The 24,397-nt window shown below is 36.1% G+C and overlaps 1 protein-coding gene across 1 annotated transcript in view; it reads left to right on the top strand.

The window, feature by feature from the left end:
• The window catches only part of Pex7 (peroxisomal biogenesis factor 7), a 64,359-nt gene extending 45,541 nt beyond the window's left edge, over positions 1 to 18,818 (top strand). The window contains exons 9-10 of the mRNA XM_026391868.2: positions 4,901 to 5,000; positions 18,364 to 18,818. Of these exons, the coding sequence (XP_026247653.1) occupies positions 4,901 to 5,000; positions 18,364 to 18,432 (169 nt within the window). The 3' untranslated portion in view covers positions 18,433 to 18,818. The remainder of the gene's footprint in view (positions 1 to 4,900; positions 5,001 to 18,363) is intronic.
• Positions 18,819 to 24,397: the final 5,579 nt, after the last annotated feature.

Genomic DNA, 24,397 nt, shown 5'->3' with positions numbered 1-24,397 from the left:
AAATTTGTTACATAAAACCTATCAGTGTTTTGTGGGGTTTTTGTTTTTTAAATGTAAGAGACAGTCCCAACTTTCAAATGAGCCTGCAAGACCCATGTGATCTGGCCCTATTTACCTCCTGTGAAATTTCTCCTCTTTCCTTACTCCAGCCCCCTCACCCACTGCCAGGATCCTCCTTGACCAGGCGCCAAGCTGTTCTGCTTTCCAACTGGCTAACTCCTCACCTTTAAGATATCAGCTAGTGTCACTTCCTTGGGATCTCATTCTTGCATCATCCTGCTTTGTCATTTGGAGCTCTTATCAGATGTGATTGTGTTTGTGTTTCAGGAATTACAAAAAAAATTTTTTTTGCAGTGCTAGGGATTGAACCCAGAGCTTCACACATGCTAAGCACACATCCTACCCCTAAACTACATCCCTGACACTATTGTGTTTAATTTTTTCTTAAATGTCAGTCTATTCCACTGAACTGTAAGATGCAAGAGGGCTGAAACCAGGTCTGTCTTGCTTATGATGTTTATGAGCATAGTACCTGACACCATAGGACCCAAATTGTTGATGAGTGAGTAATTAAATGAAGAGAAAAGAAGTGTTGTGACATTTTTTGCTTATTATTCTAATTCTGCTAGGTCCAAGCAGTGCAAATGGAGGAGATTATTATAGTACAGTTTGCTCAAAATTATAAAAACGCAACTAAAATTAATACACATATAAGGTATTGAAAAATATCCCAAACATTTCCCCATCTTTTTTCTTATAATTAGCAAAAAATAACAAAGAATTAATGATTGACTTGTAAGTTGAGAAAAGGAAAGGAAAAGGAAGAACTTTTAAAAATATTTTAAACTTCCTGCTAATTCATCTGTTGGCATAATTTCAAAAGTGTTAGTATAGAGATTCCAAATTACATTTTAGTAAAATAGAAAGTAATTTAAGTTTAATTTTGGAAATGTTTTATTTAATACATCACTGCATACTTTGTTAAGGAATTGTGGTCAGAAGGCAAAAAGCAACTCAACCAAGACATTGTATTATGATCTACAATTTAAATGAAAAATGTTCCTACAGTTCTGTCATATTTTTAATCATTGGGGATCTATCCAGTATATTTAGTCCCATGAGAGAGCTTAAATAGTCAGTGATTTCATCAGCACAGAGACAAAAAGGCACCAAGTAGCAAGTGTACTGAACCAAAACAAACATTTCACTTAAATATAATGTGCTTTATTTGCCCACTTAATGATAGAAGTATTCTGACTTCTCCCAGTAAAAGAGAGCCCATTTTACTTTTGTAATAGGGAGTGTGAAGGCACTCAGAGCACTTAGGGATCCTTGAATCCAGAAGGTTGCAAGAAGAAACTTCTGCTACTCTCCCACCTCCTTCATTTGAAATTTGTGAAAACCTAGAGAAGTGCTGCTTTCCTTCTTACATCTGGTCTTTTCTTGAAGGAATTTGAATAGAGATATGTGAAGACATTCTGCAAATGTACATATCAAACTGTTAGTAATGGTTGCTATTAAAGAGTAGAAGTGAGGAAAGAAATATACATGGGTTGAGGGTATAGCTTGGTGGTAAAGCACTTGCTAGTGCCAGGCCCTACAAAAGAAATATCTGTAGCCTCAGAACTATAAAAATAAAAATAAAAAGTTTTTAGCTTTTGTAATTTACTATATTTAACAATATTTTTATATTTTAGTTTACTGAAAATTATTTTTAAATTATACATATACATATACAGATTTTTCTGACTTTCCTGGCTGCTGGTTGCCCTTGAGAGAAAATTGAAGCTTCTGGTCTCCCCAATTATCAAATCCTATCAAGGCAAAGCTGGCTTCATTGTCCTGTTTAATGCTCTGGGCTCCAGCCTTCAGTTAGTTTTTACCTGAGTGTTCATCATAGTGCTTTTGTGACACTCTTGTGGTGGTGGTGATTTGTTTTTATGTTTTACCTAGAATGTAATTGTTTTAAAAAGGTCATACCTAGGGGTTCATTCTTTTGGTAATGAACCTCTCTTAATTTTTTCACTTTAATATATGCTTTGTATATTATATACATTCTCAGAACTGTCAGGTGGTATAATGGCCAGTAGTGCTTTTATGCCATTTACTCTACCATCCTTTTGTCCACCAAAGAGTCTCCATGAAGTTTTGGCCTGCATTTTGTTTGATGGATTTTTTTTTTTTTCAAAATGCAGACAAATGCTTGGTAGTTTTTCCCAGGTTAAATTTATGATGGTTGTGACTCTGAGGTGTAGAACCCTATGAGTCCTTGATTGGCCTACTTAGCTATGTTTAGAGAATCTACAAGTGGACTTTGTGAAAAGAGCCCAGGTCTCTGAGATGGATGACTTCCCGCTGGATGGCATCACATTCCTGTCCTTGATAGGCATCTTAATTTTTATGAGGCCCTGCTATCCTGTTCTCAGGGCAGCTTATCCTTAATGGCTCAAACCCACAATCACAGAAACTGCATTCCAGGAACTTGTTGCTGTTCATTATCCTTAAAAAATTCAACTGAAAAAAACTAGTTTGGGGGCTGTAGTTATGACTCAGCGGCAGAGCACTCACCTAGCATGTTTGAGGCCCTGAGTTTGATCCTCAGCACCACATAAAAGTAAATAAATAAAATAATGGTATTGTGTCCAACTACAACTAAAAAATAAATATATTTTTTTAAAGAAACCAATTTGTAGAGTTTACCTAAAGAGTAGAACCCATTCTACTTTAATGAATCTAAATCCCAAATGAAGCCAGAGAGCTGAATACATGTGTTACACCAAATTGACCTTTCCATAGAACGATTCTACTGAACTATCCTTTGGTGTGATGCCATTGACTGACAAGTGGTAGCTGGTGAGACAACTCTGTTTACCTAAGAGGTATTAAGGAATTTATTTATTACATAAGCATGGGGTTTCTTGTTTATAAACTCTTGTTTTAAAATAGTTGTTGATGGACCTTTATTTTATTTGTTTATATGTGATGCTGAGAATCGAACCCAGTGCCTCACACATGCTAGGCAAGAGCTCTTCCACCGAGATACAACCCCAGCCTATTTATAAACTCTTAAGGGAGAATTTCCTTCTGAGTGTTTCTGGATTGATGTGGTTGTAGATACTGAGTTCAAGGCCTGATGGTGTCTCCTTTTTTCCTTTGGCTGCTAGAAAACTTAGACACATCTTGAGGTCCTTACCCATTAGGCATGGATGACTTCATGGGATATATTTTCATTTAGTAATCTCATTGAAGGTTTCAACTAACTTTCTTACCCTTAATTTTCCTTTACTCATTTTTTGCCATATTAAATGCATATTTTTAAAGCCATTATACATTTTGGGGAACATAGTGGATATACACAAAATAATTTGATTATTGTTTCAAGTAATGTAAGTCAGTAGATAACCAGATTTTAGAAATGAAGTTATACAATTACATGTTTACTTTTGCTTATATAAACATATCAAGAACCAGAAAATTTGATTTTACCACCATTCTGTCTAGACCCAAAGGAACAAATATGCTGGGGCTGGGGTTGTGGCTCAGGAGTAAAGCACTTGTCTAGCATGTGTGAGGCACAGGGTTCGGTTCTCAGCACCACATATAAACAAATAAATAAATAAAGTTCAATCAATAACTAATAAAAATATTTTAAAAAACCCACAAAGGAACAAATATGCAAAAGCTGTGGAGACCACCATTAGAGTTTCCAAAAAGGCCTATGGCTTGTTCCCTTATTTACTTGAAAAAGCAAATTTTTAAAAATAAAATTACTCTCCCTAAATATTCTATATATCTCAGTAATATGATAAATTAGCTATTTATTCAGTGTCTCTCTGGTACCCACACAGTGGATTATCCATAGCAACAACCCTTTTCAAAACTTAATAGGGCCAACTCTGTATTTATTAGGGAAATAATACCACCAGGTTAAACAAACTGCAACTGTTGGTTCTGTGTGTTTACTGTCTTTTAAAGGGATCTGCCCAGCCTTCATTGTGTTCCATGTTGTAGATCATTAGAGAAGCTGAATTAGGGTATGACTCTGTGATTCTGAAAGTGCCATTTTTATAGTATGTTTAGAGTCAAATAAAAAAAGATGATGAGCAAATAAAGCTTTAGAAAGTTAAAGTACTATTTTGTGTATTGAAAATAGGGCCAATTTTTTCCTGAACGGTAGAAATCAGAGCTATATTATGGCAAGTATTATCACTCCCAGTCTACAGAGGAGAAGTGGAATACATAATATTGGCCCAGGAAAACATGTTTCTGTTTTTCTTGAGTCTGGAAATTATAGTGATGTGGAATCTATAAGAAAGGCTGTGCCTCAAAGCTGCAGTAGGGACGGGGGCAATAGTTTCAAAATTTCATAAGAGAACAGATTTATTTTAAAGAATTTGAATTGCTGTTGAAATGTAAATTAAACCTAAGATCTTTTCATGTCACTTGTTGAAAAATGAAGTAGAATTTAAAATCAAAATAGAGTTCATCTCATCCAGTATTCTTACTTTACAGCCATGAATGCTTTGGGAAACTGCTCCAAAGGCATTAGTGTCTCTCATCTCAAATGTCCTATGCAGTATAAATTTTTTTTTTTCTAAAAAATGTAATGTTAAGCATCTATCTTATAAGGTTTCCTAATGGGAGTACAATAATCTTTTACAAGGGTAGACTATTGATAATTTGGGGGTTTTTGTTTGTTTTTGATCTAACAGGATGGGATACATGTTTTTTTCTTATTACATGTTTTTAATGTAGATCATTAGTAGGTTCTGCTTTTATGGATTGTTTGAATCTGATTTGATAAAATCTTTTGTATGTCAAATATCTACCTTTTCTTAATATAATTTTTGGGCAGTTTTAAAACTTAAAAGTATTTCTTTATTTCTTTTTGTCTTCACAGATTCTGGAACTTTTCAAAGCCTGATCCTCTTCTTGAAACAGTAGAGCATCATACAGAGTTTACCTGTGGTTTAGATTTCAGTCTTCAGAGTCCCACTCAGGTAAGGATGTAATCTCACGTTTTTTTCTACCCATACAGTTCACTACTAAGTCTCCACGTGGGATATGTTGTCTTTGCTAGACAGACTTGGGCACTTGAACTTTGAAGTACTAGGGAACAAAAGTTATCCAGAAACTTGCTGTGCCTCTCTCTCCTCTTAAAAGATTGACTTCTCTGGGAGAAGAAGAACTGTTTAAAGAGGTGTCAGGCCTAACGTGTTGAAAGCTTTGCATTGGTCTCACCAAAGAAATAAGATTAAGATGGACTGGTTAACCCAAGTCAGTGGCACATCATGCTATATTCAGCAGTAAGCAGTGACCATGGGCAGGTCATTTCCCTCTCTGAACTGTCGCCTTTGTTTCTATAACCTATATTCAGTGAGAGTTCAGATGGAGAACAAAATAGAAGAGAAGAATTTCTGTTTTAATAAAGAATTTTGTATTTTCCCTCTTATTCTCTTGAGGACTTGAGAATAAATACTTTGTACTCTAGGTGTTCTTCAGGTTTGTAAAAAAGCTTTTCCAGGGCTGGGGTTGTAGCTCAGCAATAGAGCGCTCACCTAGCACGTGCAAGGCCCTGGGTTTAATCCTCAGCACCACATTAAAATAAAGATATTGTGTCCAACCACAACTAAAAAATAAAATATTAAAAAAATACATATTTAAGTGCTGGGGCTGTCGCTCAATGGCAGAATGCTTGCCTGGCAGGCCTGAGGCACTGGGTTTGATCCTCGGCACCACATAAAAATAAACAAATAAAATAAAGGCATCCTGTTCATTTACAACTATAAAAAATTAAGAAAAAAAATTTCTTTTTAAAAAGCTTTTCCATTTCAGAAATTGTACATTTAGGTTAAGTCAGAAACACTATAAATATATAATAAGGTACTTTGTAAAACAAACTGTGTGAAAAAGCCAGCATATCATTGAAACTCAAAATAGTACATGGAAATACTAGCATTGGATTAAGGAATTATGCTTGTATGATAATTTTTAAAAGTTAAAATGAAAAGCCATTTCACATTACTATATTCTTAAATTTAAATATATACGCAGATTTCATTTTAGGATTTTAACATGTAGTTCTGCTTAAAATATTCTTAGTAGACATTAGAATATTCTCATTAACATTAAAATATTTGTTTAAAAATGACATAATAGCATGTAACAAGAGGATGAAATAGTGATGAATGAGATGGAAGTATCCTAAATGTGAATACATTCTTTAAATGAATTAGTTCCTTTACTGAGAAATACATTTGTACTTGATAATTTTGAAAAAGATAATTATACTTGTTTCTATCCTAGTAAAGAAGAAACTTGTAACATGCCCATTGAAATATGGCACTAAGAAACAAAGGATATCCTATGTAGACATACATTAAGCCTTCACATTTAATATTTTTATTACCTGTACTCTGTGAGACTTAGACTGGGACCTGTGGAAGCACCTGTAGCTCCTCTATTTGCTTGGTTGTGGTCCTCACTGAAATCTGAAGAATGCCAAGTGTTTTCTAAATCCTCTATAGACTTGCCTTATTAAAAGGAACCTTGTAATCAGAGGATTTTATCAATCATTGACATACATTTTTAACTAACAGCAGATTTTATTGCAACACCATATATTTTGTTTGTAGCCTGGCAATTGCCATCTGTCTCTTCCAGTTGGATAACCAAATTCCATGTGTACTAAGGAAGTAGTTGCTATTGAGAGTAAGTAGAAGTGGAGAAGCAGGGATCTTTGAGCTGTAAATAAGCAGCAGGCTCAATGGCATAATGCATAGTTCAGATGTGCCAGAAATCTCCTTTCAGTTAATTCATAATGAACACAATTTTGGGATTGTGGGACCTGGAGATAAGAGTATTTTCTTTCATTCATTTATTCTTCCAGCAAATATTCTCATACACCAGATCTTGTGTTAGGTACTGAGGATTCAAGGTGGAATAAAAATAAATATGTCCCCTTCCTTCATAAATCATTTATTTCAGTGTTATATCAGAATGTCTCACAAATGAATGTAAGTAGATGGCTATGACAAGTTCTAAAAAGAGGTGCATTGTTCCTCAAGAGTTCATAATAAGGATGGGTATTTGATCTATATGAGACATCTATAAGGGCTAGAGAACAAGAGGGGCAGTGAGAGGAAGTAGGTAGGGGACAAATTGTGTAGAAATAGTAGAGCATCATACAGAGTTTACCTATAGGGGCATGTAGACCATACTGTTTTTAAGTCTCACTGTAATTCCATTATAACAGTGGTAATGTAACTCAGTGGTAGAGCACTTACCTAGCATGCATGAGACCCTGGGTTGGATCCCCAGCACTGCCAAAGGGGAGGTGGGGAATCTGTAGAAAATGAGGTTCATCTGAGAGCTGATGAGTAGGAAGGTGTCAATGATTTGAAGATACAGAAGGAAAATGATAAACAGGCAAAGGGGTACTTTTGCTTGAATGGAGTGTCAAAGGCTGTCAGAAAAAGGGAAATTAAGCTGGAAATTAACAAGATGGAGCCATTCATCCATGGGTTTGGTATGACCTTAAGGGGCAGCAAGAAGTCCAGTGTGACTAGAGCCTAGAGAACAGGAGAGAGAGTGATATGAAGTAGGTAGGGGACAATTATATAGGCCTTGTAAGCCATACTGTATTCTCACTGAAATTGCATTGGAGGCTTAAAAGCAGAAAAATAATAGAATCCAGTTTGTCTTGAAAAGATCATTCTGGTAGCTATGGAGAATACACTATATAAGAGTGAAAATTAGGAAGCCACCTTGGAGTCTCTTGAAGTAATACAGGCAAAAGACAATGGTGAGTTAGAGTAAAAGAGATGGAGAGATTCAGAATATATGAGGTTGAACCACATTAATTTGCTGGAACTTTTACATGGTTCAGCCTAATGATTTGAAGTTGGCAACAATAAAATTTACTGACAGATTGGAAGTGGACTGTGAAAGAAATAGAAGGGTCAAGTTTTACTCTAGGATTTGGATGTAGGAGACAAGGTGGACAATGATTAAATTTAGTGAGCTAGGGGAAGAGGAGAGGTTTGGGACAGGGAGAATTATTTTTGAGCTATCTCCTGTTTGATATTCAAATGGATGTCCGGTAGATAGAAATAGGCTTGTCTGTCTCAGGGGACAGTTTATATGCAAAAGTGAAATGTGTGGGAGTAAGCAAACAAGGGAAGTGAAGGAGGAGTTGGAAGTATACCATTTTAAAGTTGTTATTACTACATTTAAAGTGATATTATTTGAGGGTACCCTGTGGTAAAATCAGTATGTATATTGTAATCCCCCATGGTAATCTTTAAGAAGTTTTAGAAAAAGAGGTATAACTAATAAGCCAGTTGTGGAGGTAAAATGGAATTATGAAAAATAATCAATTACTTCAAGATAATGTAGGCCATGTATAAAAAAAACAGAGCCAACATGTATTCAGTGATAAGACCAGAAGCTTTTCCTTTAAAGTCAGGAATAAAATAAGGATACACACTTTTTATTACTTCTATTCAACAGACTATTGGAAGTTCAAGCCACAGGCAACAAGACAAGTATCAAAATTGGAAAGGAGGGGCTAGGGTTGTGACTCAGTGGTGGAGCGCTTGCCTGGCATGTGTGAGGCACTGGGTTCAAGCCTAAGCACTGCATATAAATAAATAAATAAAGGTCCACTGACAATTAAAAAATATATTTTAAAAAGTTAGAAAGGCAAAAAATAAAAATCATCTCTCTTCACAGATGACATGATCTTAAATGTAGAAGACCTTTAAATCTAACCAAATCAACCAACAGTTATATTTAATGTAAGTCTACATACTCTAATTAAGAGACAGATAAAGCCAGATGTGGTGGCACATGCCTGTAATTCAGCAGCTCCGGAGGCTGAGACAGGAGGATTGTGAGTTCAAAGCCAGCCTCAGCAACAGCGAGGCACTAAGCAACTCAGGAAGACCCTGTCTGTAAATAAAATACAAAATAGAACTGGTGATGTGGCTCAGTGGTTGAGTGCCCCTGAGTTCAATCCGCAGTACCAAAAAAAGAAAAAAAAAACAGATAAAAAAACAATAAATACCTGAGAAACTATGAGAGACTCATTAGGTTAAGTCTTTGTGACCTAGTGAATTTTGGATTTGAAGAAGGAGTTTTCTAACTCCAAGTTCTAAAATCCAGTTACTTTTTTATATAAAATTTTAATTATACACTTGTAATATTCTTCTCCCTATAAATTTATCTTAGTTTATACTGTTGTCTGCATTTTATTTACATTCTTTTGTGGACTTTAAGCTTTCCTTTCAAATTTAAGATGATGATGTCAACTGATATTTGTGTTTTTCATATACTTAAAATCAACATCTTCCTTCCTTCCTTCCTTCCTTCCTTCCTTCCTTGAGGTGCTGGGGATTGAATCCAGGGCCTTTGTTCATATTTTATTTTCTTAGAAAATATCTTTTTCTTACCTCTTAGTATCTTTCCATCCGCTTTCAAAAACCTGTAGTACTTTGTAATCTTAGCAGCTTCAGGACCTTGCTGATGTTACCTAAGGGCTCTCTGCCTTAATGTATTCTGTCTTAAAAGAGATTCTCTGAGTCCTTATACTTACAGACAGTTTTCTTTGTAGTGTCTCCCTTCTTAGAGATCTGAACAAAAAGGTCCAAAGGCATTCTTATCTTATACTGTCTTTCTTCTTGACAAAATGTAAGATCTTGTCTTTAAAAGTTTAAAACTTGACAAATAAGTATCTGAGGTCATTCTTTAAGGATAATTGCTGAGAAATACTCCACGCCCCTTCTTGTTAGCCATGTTGAAGTTATCTTTCACTTGAGAAATTTTTTCTTTGATTTTTTTTTCCCCTCTCTAGTCATGATTCATATAGTTCTAGCATTTTCTCTTTTCTCCCTTATCCTTATTATTTCTAAATTAGATAGCCCTTTTCTGTTTTTAGGTTTGTGATTCAAGTCCTGGGTATAACCATTTTATAATTGGAATTTCTGTGTTAATTTAGCTTTAGAACTTCTGGCTTTTTATTCTGTAGTGATGACCCTGCTCTTTTGAATGATAATTGGTATTTAGTATTATTTATTTATAAACTGGGTACAGGTGCACATCTTTACATATTCCTTTTGAAACATAGTTACTTTTCCTTTAATGTCTTTTAGAGTAGACATATTGATTCATTCCAAGATCAACTTTATGTATTTAATAAAATTTAACTTTTTTCTCATGACAAAATTTTGGAAATCACATTTAGAGGAAAGAAAAATGATTACCTATGGTCCCACTATTCTAGAAAGAAGTCTTTTGTAAGCTGGGCATGTTGGTACACACCTGTAATCCCAGTGGCTTGGGAGGCTGAGCCAGAAGGATTGCAGGTTTGAGGCTGGCCTTGGCAACTTAGTAAGACCCTGTCTCAAAATAAAAAATTAAAAAGGGCTAGGGATGTAACTCAGTGGTAAAACATTCCTGAGTTCAATCCCTAGTACTCTCCTCCAAAAAATAAAAAAAAAAGTCTTTTGTAGCATGTTTTTTTTTAATCCTTTAATTTTTTAAAATTGAAGCATAACAACCATATTGGAAAATGCACCTATTTTAAGTGGAACAGCTCAATATGTGCCAGTGTAACCACCACTCAGTTTAAGTCACAGAACATAGCCAGAAGCTTCCTCCCAAATTTTACCCCTTGCCTTCTTTTCAATGGTGACTACTTTTCCAGTCTTTTTCTTTATGTATATTTTTTAAAAGTTGAAGTTATCCTGCATATATGAATTTGCCTTCTGGGACTCCTAGGTGTTTGGTAAGCATAATCTTTATAAATGACTATCTTGGTCTCTCCATGCTAGGAACATGTAGCAAGTTACTGTAGAGACTTTTCCACTTTTCCTGAAAGTAGGACGGAAGGACTTTTGTATGTTTTTATTTTGTTTCAGTGTAAGATTGCTTAGATTTGTTTCTGATGTAAATTATTAATGTAGGTGTGACTTAAAGTATGTATTTGACTTTGTTGGATTTTTTCATTAAAAGATGTTGTGTAAAAGTTCAGCTTGTGTTTGGTTCAAGTCTATTCCCACAATATTTGATATCAGGTTTAAAGGTTGACAGTGGATAAAAATATTTTAAAATTCTCAGTATGAGTCTGGGAAAACTGGACTTTAGAAGGGGTCTAGCATTACTGGTAGTCAGGTTTCTGTGTCCTGTTCACCTTTTATCTCAGGTGACAGTGTCTGCATCTGTCACAGACTAGCTCTTGAGTTGAAAAGAACAATGTGCCAGAAGCATTTCATGTCCTCAGGCATTAGTCTCTGCTGTTTCCTCTTTGATGCTTTCATAATTGTATAATTTTTCAGCACAAAGTTATATAACAATGCTTGTTGTTTTACCCCAGATGTGAAATATTCCTAGGCACAGCTCTAGGATCTCAGTGAGCTCCAAAATGGACAGGACTGGCCTGTGTCTGGTCTGCACTCCATAGGCATCCCTTACTAGGATGCCTCCCAGAATTGGTGACACCCTAGTCTCTGCCACCTCTGGGTTCTGCTCCTGAATCATCTACCTTCTTGTTCCTTTTCCTTTCTCTAGGATATAGAGCATTGTTTCTAAAAATCAAGCAAAAACACTGACTTGGCACACTGCAAATTACTTTTTTTAAAAATTGGTTTTAGATGTCAATGGGACCTTTATTTTATTCATTTATTTATATGTGGTGCTGAGAATTGAACCCAGTGCCTCACACTTACTAGGCTAGTGCTCTACCACTAAGCCCCAACCCCAGCCCCACTGCAAATTGCTTTTTAGAAAAACTTTCTTGGACACTTAGTGTCCTATCCAGCTTACCTTTGAAATCTTTTGATTTTTTTTTAAGCTCATTTTTCACAGTATCTTTTCTCAGTCTTTTTTCAGAGTCAGTATCTGGACATTGACTTATGTAAAAATGAAATTCTCAGGAATGAGTCTTCCATCTCTATCACCTCAAAACATTTATGCTGTCTCCGTAGTTTTTCCCTTTCCTTCTAGTCAGTTTTCAGCTTTCTTACTGCTCCCCCATCAGGTCTTTGCTTACTCAGTTATCTACCATTTATATCTGTAATCAGTTTTCTTTTTTTAATTTTCAAAGTTTTATGGGGCTTATCATCATTTGACCCCGGTGTTCTGTGTCACTCCCATTGAGTTATTTTTCTCTTTTGTTATAAAAATAACATCTAGAATTAGTGGCTTTAGTTCTTGTCTTTAGTTTCTCAAAAATTTACTCTTTTAACACTGTGTCTGTCTTCCTTTTATCATTCAGTTGAAGTTAAGCCCCAAAATGTCACCAGTGAACTCCCGAAAACCAAATTGCCTTTTCTCAAACTTCCTTCTTATTTAGATATAATTTTGATATTAAAAAATGTCCTCTCCTATTTTAATGCTACTCTGCTAATTTTTTCTTTCTAGAAATAAAGATGTGCAGGACTGTAGGTGAAAATTTTATCACTTTACTAAAGAATCTATAAAAAAGACTGGAATAGGCTGCCTTGTAGCCAAGTGGTTAGAGCACTTGTCTAGCATGCACAAGGCCCTGGTTCATTCCTCAGCACTGCAAAAAGGAAGGATTGGAATCAATGATGACCCATATCATGTTCTTGTAATATAATACTTTTTTCTTATTGCTGCCATTTTTTGAGGCCTTCGTCATGTAATATAGATACTACTTTTATTTGTCTCCTAACAAACAGATCTTTTGCTTTTTCACATTCATGGTCAGCCTCTCCTGTGATGCTTTTAAATCACTCTGACCATTCACCTCCTTCCATACTATGTGTCAAGAAGTGCCATATCATAGTATATATGTTATATGCCAGTTTTAATGTGCAAATCAACACAATTTGTCATTTTCAATTTGCCTAGAAACTTTCTTCAGGATAGAATCTTAATTTTTTTAAATCTTCCTTTCAAGATTGAGTATGCTTGCCTAGGATGTGTAAGGCCTTGGGTTCCATCCCCAACAAAAAAATAACAACAACAATAGTATCCAAGATGAATTACCTTCCTTTTTTCCTTTTTCTCCCTTCCTTTTTTGCTTCAATAAATATTTTGAATGTCAACTAAGTATTTTGAGTGGTTGGTGTTATGGAATAGATTAATGTAAAGTATCTGATACATATGTGCTAAATATAAAATGAATGAATGAATAATTGTAAAGGTTTTTTTAGTGCATAAGTCTATTGTCTACTTTTGCATAAACTCACTCCATAATGGTTAGTATAATAAATCATATTCTCCCTTGTAGTCACTTACTATTGTAAGTTGGTTTAGTAAGGAAAATATGTTTCTTTATTTAGCCCAAAATTTAATATACTGCAACATCATGATTATGCTACTTTTTCAAAATTAAAGTTGACTGTTAAGTGATTTTTTTTCAAACATTATTCTCTCTACATCTTTCTGCCTATTTCTCTTGTTCATTCTTGCTAAGGAGGCCGTATGTCATACAGATAATTACAGTACATTGAACAAATTTCCCAAGGGCAAAAGCAATTGTCTACAAAATTGAGAGAAAAGAGTATAATGTTAAATAAGAAATGGAAAACTTGTCAATGAAGTAAGTCTCTTAATGGGTCAGTTGGAATTATTTGTTATATAATATATCAACCCAATCATTTTGAGATGAATTACCTTATCAGTGGCATGTGTAAACATTTTAATAAAGTGGAGGGAATTGATAAAATTAATAAAATTAGAGAATATAAATCCATGTTCTAAATTTCACATGTATTTTAAGTCTGGTATTTCATTATAATGTTGCCTTCTCTAAGTGCTGTATTTATAGGACAATTAGTATAGAAAGTGTTCTATAATGTATCTTATTTGATCCACCAATAATAAGTTTTTATCATAAACTCCTTATTGAGTGCATTTGTTTCATTTATATTTGGGTTTTTTTTGTAGCATCAGCATAGTACTTTGCATATAGGCAATATTAAAAATATTAATTTAATAAAGTTGCTCGCAAGCATTCCATTTTTGATGTTACAATGTATGTGCTATAGCTGTATTTAGAAATTGTTATATTGATAAATAATAAATTTCTATTAGGTGTTCAAGAGTACTTCATTGTATGTTTTAAGGAAATTGACATTTTGGTGCAATAGCAAGTAACTCTTAATTTCTAATTAGTGTTACTCATTTTTAAAACTTAAAAATCTCTATTTTGCTATATAAAAGTAAAGATCATTAAAAATAGAACTTATGTTGAGGCTTACCTGGTTATTTTTTACTAACTTGAAAAATAGCATCTTTTAAGAATGAATAATGAAGACTGGATCTCTCTTCAGGTTTTACATCAAGTGAAAAATATTATATTTTGACAAACCATTTTTTCCTTAGAATGTTGGTAATTTTAATTCTGAGTTTTGATGAGAAGGTTTGCATTTTGATCTCAGGTTCAAGGAAATTCAGAAGAGCAAAAAGATGAATGTGTCACAGTGGTGGCTTGTGGGGTTAGGAATAAATTTTCCACTTGAATATCCCTGGGCAGAAGCAGCGGCACCCTGGAGACTCCCATCCTTGGGTGTCTCCATGCACACTCACACTGCAAGGGAAGAGGGTCACACAAGACATGCCTCAGCATCCAGCCTTCAAGGAACCCTAGAGCACACTCAGAAAAGAATCTTCTACCAATACATTCAGAGTTTCATCAGAGGAGTTATGGAGCACTTCAGTTTCCCAAAAGCTGGAATTTTTAGTTCTTCATTCACTCTTGTTTATTCGGCTGATCATACTCTTTTTCTACATTGTACCTTTGTTGCACAAATAACAAGAAGTGCTCTCTGGCTATGGCACTCTTCCTTTAATCCTCAGCTTAGATAATACTCCTGAAAACATCTGCTTTCCTCAAATTTGGTCACAGTGGCTCCTTTCCTACTTTTACTGGGCCCCACAATTATCACACATATTACCCTGCATTATAGGTGTCTCTATGCTTAATTTCTTTCTTCACTGGACTCAGGAGCTATCAGGCAGAGACCAGGACGATAGTGTTTATTGTCATAGTCTTGGTATACTTCTGACACACAGTGGAGGCTCTCAATAAAATTTATTGACTAAATGGATGAATATATGTGTGTATGAATTATGATATTTATATTTTTGTAATGCAAAGGAATATTTTACTAACAGTTCATAGGGCAGAAAGCTCCTTGTGAAACTTCTCTAAATAATATTCGTGACCCTCAAAAATTCCATATATCTCCCAAAACACATAAAAATTGTTGCTTTTACCCAAATTTCTAACCTCACCTCTTGTGAGAGGCCCTCTCTACATAACAAAATCTGAGAAGAATAAACCACAGCTTATACATGGATTTATTAATTCATTCAGTAAGCATCTATTAAAGATTTATTGTATGCAAAATACAAGGAATACAGATTTACATATCTGGTCAATATACAGTCCCTCTTTAAAAAAATACTGTTTGGTTTTAGTTGCATAGACATATCCATATGCCAGTGTTAGAAAAAAGAAACCATTACCCAGCATGCTTCCATTTTCTCTTAGCTGTTATAAGACATATTGCTTAAGTTAATGTGCAGGTATTGATATGCTCTGTCTGAAAGCTTTACTCCATTTGTGCCTTTAGAAGAGATTTTTAGATTCTTAGATTCTTTTTTTTTTTTTTTAATCTTTATTTACTTCATTTAGTCCTGTGGTTTAATCTGTAAACTACCTAAACCCATTTAGAACTTGATGGTAAAAATCTCAAGCAAAATAAATTTTAAGAATTATAAGTAACCAAGGTTTAAATAAATAATACAAATTTTCATGTTTTTAAGTAGAAATCCTGGATCCTGGCTAATGTAGAATGGCCCAGGAAGGTGCATAAAAACTCTTGGTTTCAGAGTGCTTCGGGGAGGACTCAGGATTTTCACTTGTTTCCTCTTTCTTTGTCCTCCCATGTGTCTCTCTTCCTACCACATATCAGCCTACTGGATTTGAAACTTGATTTTAAATAAAAATGTGAAAATACAGCACAAGATATTTTGAATATTAATGGCTTATAAATCTCTTCTCTCAAGAAAAGAATTTTTCCTCAAGAATATTTTAATCTTGCCAAATTTTTAATTTATTTTAGTCCATAACAAAAATTCCTGCACATTAAGTGTTCCCCAAAGAACTTTCTTTTTTTTTTTTTTTTCTTTTTCTTTTTCTTTTTTTAATATTTTATTTACATTTTAGTTTTCGGCAGACACAACATCTTTGTATGTGGTGCTGAGGATTGAACCCCGGGCTGCACGCATGCCAGGCGAGTGCACGTGCTACTGCTTGAGCCACATCCCCAGCCCCAGAACTTTCTAATATGCAGGTAGAATTGAGGACAAGCACATGCCTGTAATCCCAGGACCTTGGAAGGCCAAAACAGGAGGATCACAAATTTAAGGCCAGTCTGGGACAACTTAGTGAGAGTTCACCTCAAAATAAAGAAAAACTAAAGGGACTGAGATGTTCTCAGTTGGTAAGATGCCCTGGGGTAAGGCAGTAAAAGGCATAGATCCTAAAAGCATCAGGTGATCCAGAACAGCCTTAAGACAATACAAGCATTCTATTCAAGGACATGGTGATCTTTTTGCTGCTTTCAGTTTTTCACAGTTTTTCTGACAATAGTGTAATAAGCAAAGAGGTGAGTCCTCATTGAGGGAACTGAAATTGAGAAGGAGTATCAATCATAGATAGAAAAGAAGATATCCTGTGTCATTGTCTTTGCTCTGTCCCCAGTCTGGCCTTGAAGGAGTCTGTGGCCAGGCATGCATTCCTGGGGATGGGAGGGACTGAGGGCTTTTATTAAGAGGAAGTGGGATGGGAGATAGGAAAGATTCCTCTTTAACAAGCAAAAGTCTGAGTGGATCTTATCCTGTAAAGTAGATTATTTATTTTCATGCCATTTGCTTTGTCTTTTTGTTAGCATTTTTTATTTTACCAGAGTCCATTTTTGTTTTGTTTTGTTTTTAATGTTTATCTTTTTCTTGGTCCTTATTTTTAGCACTTTCTTTTCGAATGTCTTTTAGGCTGTCCATGGATGTCTATGGGACATCAAGAGCCTTGTATTAATTAACTCTCGGTCCTAGAATTCAAGGGGAAACATGCCAGTAGAGGCTATTAGGATGGAGATGGTAATTAATGAGAGACTCCCCACAATGGAACATGTGGTACAGTCCTTTTTCTTTACCAGGAAATCTCTACGTGCTAACCTTAGAGAATTTAGAGCTTCTTTGTTAGTAAAGTTTTTTTTAAAAAAACCTTACTGTTTTTTTATGGTAAGCATCTTTAAATTTGTTGAATGAAATGGAATTTAATTAATTATTTGCATTAATTTGAATTAAGGTGTTCACAATTCTGAATCATTGCAGTTTTAGATCTTCCTTGCATTATTAATATTTGTGAACAATTGTTGATTTAGTGACCTTCACATTTACGAGTTATTTTAAGTCCTGAGTAAATAAAAACTTGAAGAATGTTGAATAGAAATTCATAGACATAACTTACAGATGCCTTGCATTAAAAATCTTCGTCTTATTTCTCTGATTCCCTTTTCCATAGTAGTTGATGCTTAACACACTGAAAGGCCTAATACTTGAAAAGAACCCATAGATGAGTCAGGGGTAAATTAATGCAATGATCTTTGTGTCCCATGGTATGAAAACTTGTAATTACAGGATTAGGCAATTATGGTTGACAATTTGCTTTTTATGAGGGACTGTTTCTAATGGAAACACTCAATAGACTCAGGCGCAGGTTCCACCTCTGCGACTCCAGTGCAAATGCCAGGGCATGGTCAAGTTTTCTGACTTTACCCCTGTGGAAATGGGATGGTCCCTCCTCTGGGAGTCTCTAGAGCATGTTCCACACTCATTCTGACCTGTTGTTCTGTGAAGGTGAGATCCGTACTTCATCTTCCTCCCCCTCCTCACTGTGTAGGTCACACATTTTTACATGCATTTAATGGTTGTGTAGATATGGTATATGATACTGTATTTCTTTCCCTTCTTCCCATTCCACTTCTTTACTATCAAAAATCTTTTTAAACTGTCTGTTGAGCAAAAAGTCTTATTAGTTTAATCTAGGAACTCATCTTTCCAGCATTTATCTTAGGGGATTATGGAGCTCTGTGATAGGGTAGGGGAAATTCTTGTAGGCAATTGCAGTCAATTGGCAACAGTTCCCAAAGTGTATCTTGAAAAGGGAAAATAGGACTTCTTGAAGACAACATATCCCGGTGTTTTTCCTGTCCCATATTTACTAGTGAATGGCCTTCTATACTCTAAACAACTGGGACTTTTACTACCAGTTTTGATTTTTATACACTTAAATGTGTGCCTTCTTCCTTTGTTTTTGTTTTGCAGGTAGCTGACTGTTCTTGGGATGAAACAATAAAGATATATGATCCTGCTTGTCTTACTATTCCTGCTTGAGATACACGGCTGTGGTCAGAAAAAATGTTGACTGAAGAACTGCTTAAACTGCAGCTGACTTAACTATTGAAAACATAGATGTTATGCATTTATATGCTATTCAGATTTCAAATTTTCCCAGACTTACTCTGGAGTCAGTTTTGAGGCAGCTGATAAAGACTTGGGCTCAGTCTTTAAGCTTGGTACATAAGTCATGTTTCTTATAATCCTAAGAAATAATTGATGTTATAGTATATCTTATAATATCAATTAGAATATAATCTCTGCATTATAAAATGGATTAAAATATGGGAGATGAGATTATGTGAATAGTGATATATTTTTAAATTTGTCACTTTTGATGTGAAACACAAATCATTGCTATTAATAAAAATCAAAATAAATTACATCTCTTGGTCATTTATCATTTTATGATATCCCTAACAAGATTGCTTTTTTCAACACATTGTGTGTGTGAATACTATAATTATATAGATATAGCTGTGGTTCATATATGGGCTCTAATATATAGATTTAATTATAGTCAGTGGTTATTTATTGAGCATGTACTATGTCTTACACAGACTGAATGAAATTCTCATAAGGACTGGTGCCATGCTTTAAGAACATGGAATGCTGTGAGTTAAAAGTTGTTTTGTTTTGTTTTTTTTACATTTATTTGAATCCTTTTACCTCTTTGTATGTCTCTCTCTTCCCACTTCTCTATCAACAAATTTGAAAACTCTTCCTTGCTTAAGAAGAGTCTTAAGTCCTACTAAGGCTTCTATAAGTTGCATGAAACTAGCCCTAAATTGTGCTACAAACTCTGCTTGCTACCTTCCCAAATCATCTTGAAAAATTCATATATACTGATTAATTACCTGGAAAAAAAACACAAGTTAAAAAGAGAAATTAGTTAAACTTTGCACTTTTTAGTTTTTTATATAATGTTAAAACAAATGACAAAAAAGTCTGACTAACTGCATTCTTAAGTTTTGGAGAATTTTTAAAGAACAAAATGTAATTATCAGAGCAGAAATAAAATATTTGGATATTGTCTTATTTATATATATTTTTATTTATTCTAGAAAGAAATATTACATCTTAAGATATAATTCCAAGACAGCATAAATTAGGAGGTAGAACAAAAGACAAAGTGGAGCCGGGAGTGGGACTTGAAAATGCATCCGTCAAAAGTTCCGTGAAGGGGTTGGGGACTTAGCTCAGTTGCAGAGTACTTGCCTAGCTCACACAAGGCCCTGAGTGGGGTCTTTGGCCCTGAGGGTGGGGTTGGGTGGGAGGAGTTCCGTGAAGTTGCTACTGACAAAGATTTGCTACCAAGATGTCTAGCCTTATATATAATCCAGTGCCTATGCACCAGACCTCACACATACAAGGTGCTCAATTAACATTTTTAAAATAAATTTATCATCTCAGGCAGTACTAATAGTTTTTGAAAGAAGCCATAAAGAGGACAATATAAGTGGATTGTAATGACAAGGTACTCACCCCACCCTCAGAGCTGTCACACAGGATGAGTTTCATAGAGCTTTTCCGTGTTGCTTCCCTCTGTGTGAATTAATGGCATCACACCAAGGTGTGGTTCAATAGAAGCATGTCCTCAGTGTGTGTTCTCTGCATCAGCAAAATTGATAATAGAACTTTCAAAATACCTAACCCAGATCAGATTTACAATAAAAATGAAATTATTTTTCCCTTTAGGGTATTAATAATTTACTATGTATCTTTTAAAACAAAAAAAAATTGATTTAAAAATTAACATATCTTTTGATTTACTTTTTCACTCTATTTCAGGGATGTTAGAGATGTTTAGAACACTTACTCCATAATAAGTAACTCAGTTCTTGGAGTCTGTCAGTGTGAAAGAGTGTGGCTGAATGCTTATTCGGTTGGTTCCTTGGAGTTAGTGTTGGAAAACCAGAAAAAGCAGAGTTGGATTCTCTCCTGAAAAGAATATGCAAGATTTTGAATTCTTGGTAGCTCATGAGCTAAGTCACTTCTGGGCAATCAGTCATTCCTTCCAGGTTGGAAAAATCAGCAATGCTTTCCTGGCTGCTTCCCAAGCTGCCCCTGCACCTGCAGTGATGGAAGAGTGGATGGAGGAAAAGGGAGCCCCCAGCCAGCCATCTGATGCTTTATACATTATTTCTTTAAATCTTTATAACCTCCCTGAGAGGTAGCCCTGTTTTCCAGGCAAGAAAGCCCAGGCTCTCAGCCACAATAGCCAGGAAGTAATGAGACTGGCTTGAAGTCTGGAATGAACTAGGATGACTGAATTCAAACCTCTGGTCCTGCCACATGGCCTTCTTAGGAATAACAGAAATCTGCTGAGAGTCAAGATGTAGATCCTGATCATTCTGGGGGTGGGAGTCGGGGGGGTGGGGTTCTGAGAAGACTGAGCTTCCAAGTCTGAAAAGCTAAGAAACTAAACCTGTGTCTGAGTGAGCCTACCAAGGTCCATCACCTCCTGGGACAGCCAGGCTGAGAGCCAGCTGTCCTTTCTGGTTTTGGCACTTCTTAACTGCTTATCTCAGCAATAACTTGGCTCTTCCAAAAATGAGCTCTTACTTAACAGGCCTTTTCTCAGATGTGTTAAGCACTTACATTGTGTATGGGTGTGGGCATGTGTATGATTCCTGCCTTCCCCACTTCCCCACTTGGGTGTCCCAAGAGCCTTTGCATTCATTTTGTTCCATCCAAACTCATTTTACATGCTACACCATCTCCTCCTTTCTGCACATGCTTTTTCATTTGTTGCTAATGAAGAATCAAGCTAAAAGACCAGTTTCAGACAAACTAAAGTCCTAAACAGGGGCTCAGCGGTAGAGCATTTGCCTCACATGTGTGAGTCACTGGGTTTGAGCCTCAGCACCACATAAAAATAAATAAACAAAATAACTGTAACAAACAAACAACTACAAAAAAGAAACCTAAATAGCATCCCATGGCTTCCCTCATTCCCACCTGTCTCTTCCTTTCAGTGCGGCCACCACTGCCACCATTCAAGTCATCATTAGCTTTCCTTAGGTGGATTGTGGCAGCTTCCTCAATGGTGACTGCTTCTAGTTCTGAATCCTCAGAACCATTCTCATCAACACAGCTGCCAGAGACTAATCAAAAATGCAATCTGATTATCCCAGTCTTAGAGTAATCTTTTCTCTGCTTGTAGGACTGCCTACAGCGAAATGTTCAAGCTTGCTAACCAAGCAGCCAGGGTCTTTGGGCTAGTCCCCCCCCCCCAAAAAAAAAAACCCCAAAAAACAAAAAAAAAAAAAAAAAAAAAAACTCTCCCTGCAGCACTGGTCCTCTTTACAATACTGTTGTACTCACAAAATTCCCCATGGAATCATGCAGGTCTTCCATGTCTGTGTTTGATCAAGTTAAGTCTGCATGCCTCAAGAGTCCTGCCCTTGGTTTGGCTAATTCTAATCCATCATTTACATCTGAAACCTGAGGCAGAAGGATTGCAAGTTTAAGACCAGCCTCAGCCCTAAGCAACTGTTTCAAAAAAGAACAAGTGCTGGAAATATAACTCAGAGCTAGAGCACTCCTAGTTCCAATCCCCAGTACCAAACAAACCAAACAAAAAACATGTTCATTTGTTATTTAGTCTGTTTTCCTTTTACATTCTCCTATGATCATGTGTCAATCTTACAAATAAAAGTAATAAGTAAAAATTTCAAAATTTCTTTCTCATGAAGCTTCTCTACTCCCTGTCGAGCTTGTTTAATTGCCCTCCAGGAAGCTCCCCCTTTGCTGCTTCAAGGCTTCACTCCTTCCTTAGCTTCATTGTGCTCCCCCCCAACCACTTGTGGATCCCTTAGGACTAGCTGAGTGCTCATCCTTGAATCCTCTGTGGCTAACAGATTACCTATCACAAAATACTTGCTCTTTGTGTTAGTTGAATGAATGAATTAAGAGATTGATATAATGCCACCAATATTTATTGAGTAGCTCTAAAGATAGAGCCCTGTTAGCCAATCCCCAAAAAACAAATGCTGAATGTTTTCTCTGACATAAAGAGGCTCAGAGGGGTGGGAGGGAAAGGGAAGAGAGAGGGGCTTAGAAATGATGGTGGAATGTGCTGAATATCATTATCCAAAGTACATGTATGAAGACACGAATTGGTGTGAATATACTTTATATACAACCAGAGATATGAAAATTGTGCTCTATAAGTGTAATATGAATTGTAATGCATTCTGCTGCCATACACACACACACACACACACACACACACACACACACACGCACACAGAGCCCTTGCATTCTGTTAGAAAGAGAGAGAGAGAGAGAGAGAGAGAGCGAGCCCTTATATCTAGATCCTTGATACCAATAGATCAAATTGCTATTGGACTTCAGATCCCCATTCTTGTTTGATTAACCTTGTTAAACATAGTGTTCTTATTCCCACCACCCCACCCCACCCCGCCAGTTTTCTTTAGGCATTTACCTAGTAACTGGTTTGTGGAGATGGGGTTAAAAATAAAAAGTCCTACTAAAGAACTATATGCACTACAGTGGAAAAAATGTATGGGGTTTCACGTCACAGTAGATTTCAAATATTAAGCTCAATAGTCTTGCTTGAGAGGGGTAAGTTAGCTGAATCAGTCACCAATCTTCTACTAATGTTAGTATCACAAATGGAAGCAATTATAATTGCTGGCAGAAATGAATCATTCCCAAACTAGGTCTGTGCAGTCACTTTATAATATCCATTTAGGGTGGCTTGCAGAAGCCATTCTTTAATTGAAATGGTCCCTAGAAACAGAAATCTTTTGTTTGCTGATGTCTTCAAAAAGTTAACTTTTGTGGGGGCTGTGGTTGTGGCTCAGTGGTAGAGTGCTCACCTAGCATGCACGAGGCACTGGGTTTGATCATCAGCACTACATAAATGAAAAATAAAGATATTGTGTCCACCTAAAACTTAAGATTAATATTTTTTAAAGTTAACTTTCAGTTTTTATTTCAGTATATTTTGAATATACATTTACACCACACACATACACAATTTTAATTGCTGGTTCAAACTTCATAATTTCCCCCCAAAATAACATCAACTAAAACAAGCAAACAACAACAACAACAAAAACCCAGTCCCTGAAATATCCTTAAATAGTGCCTAACCACAAATTTTAACACTAAAAACCAAGAACTCCCTGGGGAACAGGAAGCACGTGTTTTCAGTGTAATGCTGTCCAGTGTTATTCCTGGAAAGTGAGCATGGTAGTCCATTCACAAACATTTTCTTGATTGTCCACCTGTCGGGGATAGGGAGGTGATCCTATTAGGCTTTATGCACAGGAGCTAATGGACTCGTAAAGACATAGCCCTCTCCCACTGCAGTGAGCATCCATAACAAAAGGCTGGCTCAGAGGAAGAACTGCAGTGATGCTGCGATTACAACTGTTATTATTCCCCCCCCCTGCAATAATCCAATCTTCAACACCTGTACTGGAGTGATACAGAACAGAGATGGAAAAAGAGGCAGAAAGAAAAATTGCGGAAGGGACTGATCTTGTGTGTTAAAGGTAAGGTTGTGTGGCGTTTCAAAGTTAGGAGGTTGCGATCCCGTTGGCTAGAAGAAGTGAACCATGGCCAGGGATCGAAAGAAGTGGGGTGTAGTGGAGCTCCAACCTACTCTGCCCTCTCACCCAAACTCGGCTGCAGCCACGAATTTCAACTAGTGTGAAAACTAAACTGGCGCTTAGTGATGAGCGCCGCTGAGCGAGTCTGTTTGCTGCTGCAGAGTTCACTACTACCCAGGTGATGCTTCCCAGGGAACTGAAGACTGGCGCCTGCAAAAAAAAGAATCACCTTTTTCTCTTAGCTGCATTAGAAGCACACAGTTCACCAGTCCTGTGTGGGCAAAGGTGTATCCCTAACCCTGACCTGGAGAGATGGCCCACTACTGTCCTGAAGAGTGCAACCCCCTCCCTGGTATCCAAGAACGCTACACGGATCC

The sequence above is a fragment of the Urocitellus parryii genome, chromosome 8 (assembly GCF_045843805.1).
Source record: "Urocitellus parryii isolate mUroPar1 chromosome 8, mUroPar1.hap1, whole genome shotgun sequence".
Taxonomy (NCBI): domain Eukaryota; kingdom Metazoa; phylum Chordata; class Mammalia; order Rodentia; family Sciuridae; genus Urocitellus; species Urocitellus parryii.
The sequence above is the reverse complement of the archived record's forward strand: the minus strand, read 5'-3'. Positions and strand labels throughout refer to the sequence as shown.